The sequence below is a fragment of the Cyprinodon variegatus genome, unplaced genomic scaffold, assembly GCF_000732505.1.
Source record: "Cyprinodon variegatus isolate N-32 unplaced genomic scaffold, C_variegatus-1.0 Scaffold2192, whole genome shotgun sequence".
NCBI classification, from domain to species: Eukaryota; Metazoa; Chordata; class Actinopteri; order Cyprinodontiformes; family Cyprinodontidae; genus Cyprinodon; species Cyprinodon variegatus.
The window spans coordinates 17,514-21,299 of record NW_015152645.1 but is presented as its reverse complement, the minus strand read 5'-3'; the positions used below and the strand labels follow the sequence as shown (position 1 = coordinate 21,299).

Genomic DNA, 3,786 nt, shown 5'->3' with positions numbered 1-3,786 from the left:
CTATAAACCCCGTCAGATAGCGTTCCCCCTGCTTAACATGGGGGGAACCCTATCTGACGGGCCTATAAACCCCGTCAGATAGCGTTCCCCCTGCTTAACATGGGGGGAACCCTATCTGACGGGGTTAATAGGCCCGTCAGATAGCGTTCCCCCCATGTTAAGCAGGGGGAACCCTATCTGACGGGCCTATAAACCCCGTCAGATAGCGTTCCCCCCATGTAACATGGGGGGAACGCTATCTGACGGGCCTATTAACCCCGTCAGATAGGGTTCCCCCCATGTTAAGCAGGGGGAACGCTATCTGACGGGGTTAATAGGCCCGTCAGATGGCGTTCCCCCCTGATGTCGTTTACGTTGAGTTGCAATAAATGCTAAACTCTCTGCAGGTTCTTGTCTTTGTCGTCGCTCTATTCAGCTGGCTTTGAAACACACGGCGAGAAGGTGGGGGCCGGGTGGTGAGGGTTACGGGGGCGAGAAACGCAAAAGTAACGCAATAGTTACTTTTACTAGTAACTAGTTACTTTTATTGTGGAGTAACTTAGTAACTCAGTTACTTTTTGGGAGAAGCAACTAGTAACTATAACTAATTACTTTTTCAAAGTAACGTGCCCAACACTGACACTGACAGAGCCTTTAGTTTTTTCTGTTGTATCAGCAAAGCCTTTGTCAAATGTTGCCTCAATATATGGACATAGAAGTCAAGTTAGCTAACTAACAGATCTGGTGTTTGCTTTAAGGCCTTTCCATCCTTCTGGGGAACCAAACCAAACATCAGGGAGGGTATTCTTGGACAGATCCCAGCTATTTATAGGAATGTTCCCACAGACAGGAGCTGATATTCATTTCCCAGCTTGACCCGGCAGGACATCAGTGTCTTAGAGGCCATGAACTTTGACCTGTTGCTAGTTTTACTGATGCTTTATCAAGCGAAAATTATGTGAAGCTTTTCTCATCTTTATGTTTCACAGATGATATTAAAATTTGACATCAGGAAGGCCCTACTCCTGTTGCAGGCCACTACTTTGCTCCAACCTCACCTCAAAGACACATCTTATCTGACGTATCAGCAGAGGCCTGCAGGCTGAGTTGTTAAACTTTTGAAAGGTTGAGATTTGGCAGTGCTTGAGACGATGAGAAAGGAGAAGGAATTATAACACAAAGAGCCTTTTGTTTCAGCACCATTTTAGGAATATAGCTCAGCCTCCGACAAGCCTGAGGAAATACCAAAGTGGGGAGGCGCTCCATGAGGAGACCATTCACTGGAATGGTAGAAAAGGTATGAAAGATAAAATATCTGAACACCTTCAGAGCGTGTTTTCCTGTCAAAACATCATGTAAGATCCCAGTTTTTTATCTTTGCAGGTTGTTATTATTTTATATGGAGATGCTCTGTTTTTCTGATTGTACATTAATTAATTAAGTTTTTCATTCAGTCATCTGAAAAAAGATATAAACAGGGAAGGAGATTTTTATTTTAAAGCAAAGTGCAGAGGTTCACTGTTGTATTTGGCAGTTATATCTGTAACAGATAAACACTGAATAAGCAGGGCAACACAGAGACAAACAGGACAAACAACCATTCACTCACACCTAAGGAGGATTTAGAGAAGCCAATTAACCTGACAGTCATAATTCTGGACTGTGGGAGGAAGCTGGAGTACCTGGAGAGAACTGTTTTTCTAATGTTTTTCTACGCTGAACATAGAGGCGTCTGCAGTTCTTTCATTCCGTCTCTATCGGATTCATTGCTGTTGAACCTGGAGGTGTTCTGGTTAAAGGAATAAAAGCTTCAACCAGCTGGAAGAACTTTGTGTTTACCTAGAAAAACTGCATTAGGAGACGTTTAGTTGTATTCAGCATCTTTTAACCAGTAGGATTTATTATTGGCCAAGAAAAGAAAAAACACAACTGCTGCAGAGCTGAGCCTGTTATTGATGGTCAGTGATATCCGTTCAATCATCAGTGTATCTGAAAAAAAACACTCTAGGCCTGATATTTCTATTAAAGATCTATTTTCTGTTGTAATGTTTTAAGGATTTTTGTGTTTTCATTTTCTGTTCCCATAATCACCAAAAAATACTACCGGTAAAAGGACAGTTTGAGGATATTCCACTCTATGTGGGATGGATCTATGTTATATTCATCAGCTTCACTTTTTTCAGACATACGGACCAAAATATTGGACTTTATTCTGTTAACATTTGAACTCCACCAACTGAGAAATTATTAAAATAATGGTTCTGGATTTCTACTTTTCTAACAGCCTTCCTAAACTCGGATGGATTCTAATCAAATTAATGATCCTCATGTAGACAAAGATTCACCTGCTGACCCTCATCAGTCAGAGGTGCAGCTGAACCCAAAGCCGGTTCTTCCGGATCCACAGGGATCCGAATAAAATCAGAACAGCTTCAGATGTTTAACAAAGTGTCAGACATTCAAATAAAACCATCAATATTTAGGATCATCATATTAAACCTTCATAATCAATCAATAAACAACATATATAGATTTGTCCTCATATCTATTTATAAAGATTCTACAGTTGTTTTTCTAAACCTGTCTCTATGACATCATAATTGCTCATAATAACAGACAGAGGTGAACAGAGCCATGGATGGCTGAGCAGAGGTCACTTACTCAGCAGGACCACCAGCAGCTGCTGCAGGAACATCTCAGACCTTCTGCTCCAAACTCAGACCAGCCAGAACCTTCTCTGGATCGGGTTCTGGTTCCGTTCCAGCAGGTTTTCACCACGTCTCTGAACAGTGTCCGCATGTTTGTGAGCTGAGTCTGTGAGGCGGAGCCCAGATCAGCTGAGACCTTCTAATCCTGAGGGCAGAACACCTGTACCGGCTGGATGAGACAGGTGTTCCAGTGGGCGTGGCTTTGAACCAGGCAGAAAGAAAACAATGAGAGCTGTGGAATACACACCCCTCTAACTCTTATTAAAGAACTACAGATACCCGAGATTAAAGGACTACAATTCCCTCTGATACTAGAGGACTACAAATTGTTACATGTTTTTAAACTTATTTTATGCTCTAATTACACTAATGATTTGAGTTTTTTTAGCTATGAGTTATTCATTTCCAGTTTTCTTTCTTTAGAAGCACCATAGAAATAAAAAAATAATAATTTTCACTTATTACAGTGTAAGGTTTAAATACTGCCTTTAAAATAATTTTAACCCATTTTTCTCTTTCTTCTTGTCGCACTCTTTTTTCTCCTTATGGTAATTTGACCATTATCAATATGCACACCGAATCCGCTGGTGCCACCCGGGATAAATCCCGCTCTAGGTTATCTATGTCTCAGCAAAATCAAATATCTTTTGGTGATATTTACGAGAGTTCCTCGTTGTACTCAACAGCAGCCCTGTGTATTACTGCTGCGTGAGAGTCTTGTATTTTCAAGTGGAAAAACCCAAATCTACCTTTAATTATGTGAAAGGACGGAGCGGACTCAGGGGTCTCTGGATTGTAAGGAGAGGGCTCAGGGGTCTCTGGAGAGGACGGAGCGGACTCAGGGGTCTCTGGATTGTAANAGGACGGAGCGGACTCAGGGGTCTCTGGATTGTAAGGAGAGGGCTCAGGGGTCTCTGGAGAGGACGGAGCGGACTCAGGGGTCTCTGGATTGTAAGGAGAGGGCTCAGGGGTCTCTGGAGAGGACGGAGCGGACTCAGGGGTCTCTGGATTGTAAGGAGAGGGCTCAGGGGTCTCTGGAGAGGACGGAGCGGACTCAGGGGTCTCTGGATTGTAAGGAGAGGGCTCAGGGGTCTCTGGA

The 3,786-nt window shown here is 42.8% G+C and overlaps 1 protein-coding gene across 1 annotated transcript in view; it reads right to left on the bottom strand.

Moving 5' to 3' along the window:
• LOC107105247 overlaps nucleotides 1–2,796 on the bottom strand; it is a 14,641-nt gene extending 11,845 nt beyond the window's left edge. Inside the window, exon 1 of the mRNA XM_015405374.1 lies at nucleotides 2,641–2,796. Within this exon, the coding sequence (XP_015260860.1) occupies nucleotides 2,641–2,674 (34 nt within the window). The 5' untranslated portion in view covers nucleotides 2,675–2,796. The remainder of the gene's footprint in view (nucleotides 1–2,640) is intronic.
• Between the last annotated feature and the right edge of the window lie 990 nt (nucleotides 2,797–3,786).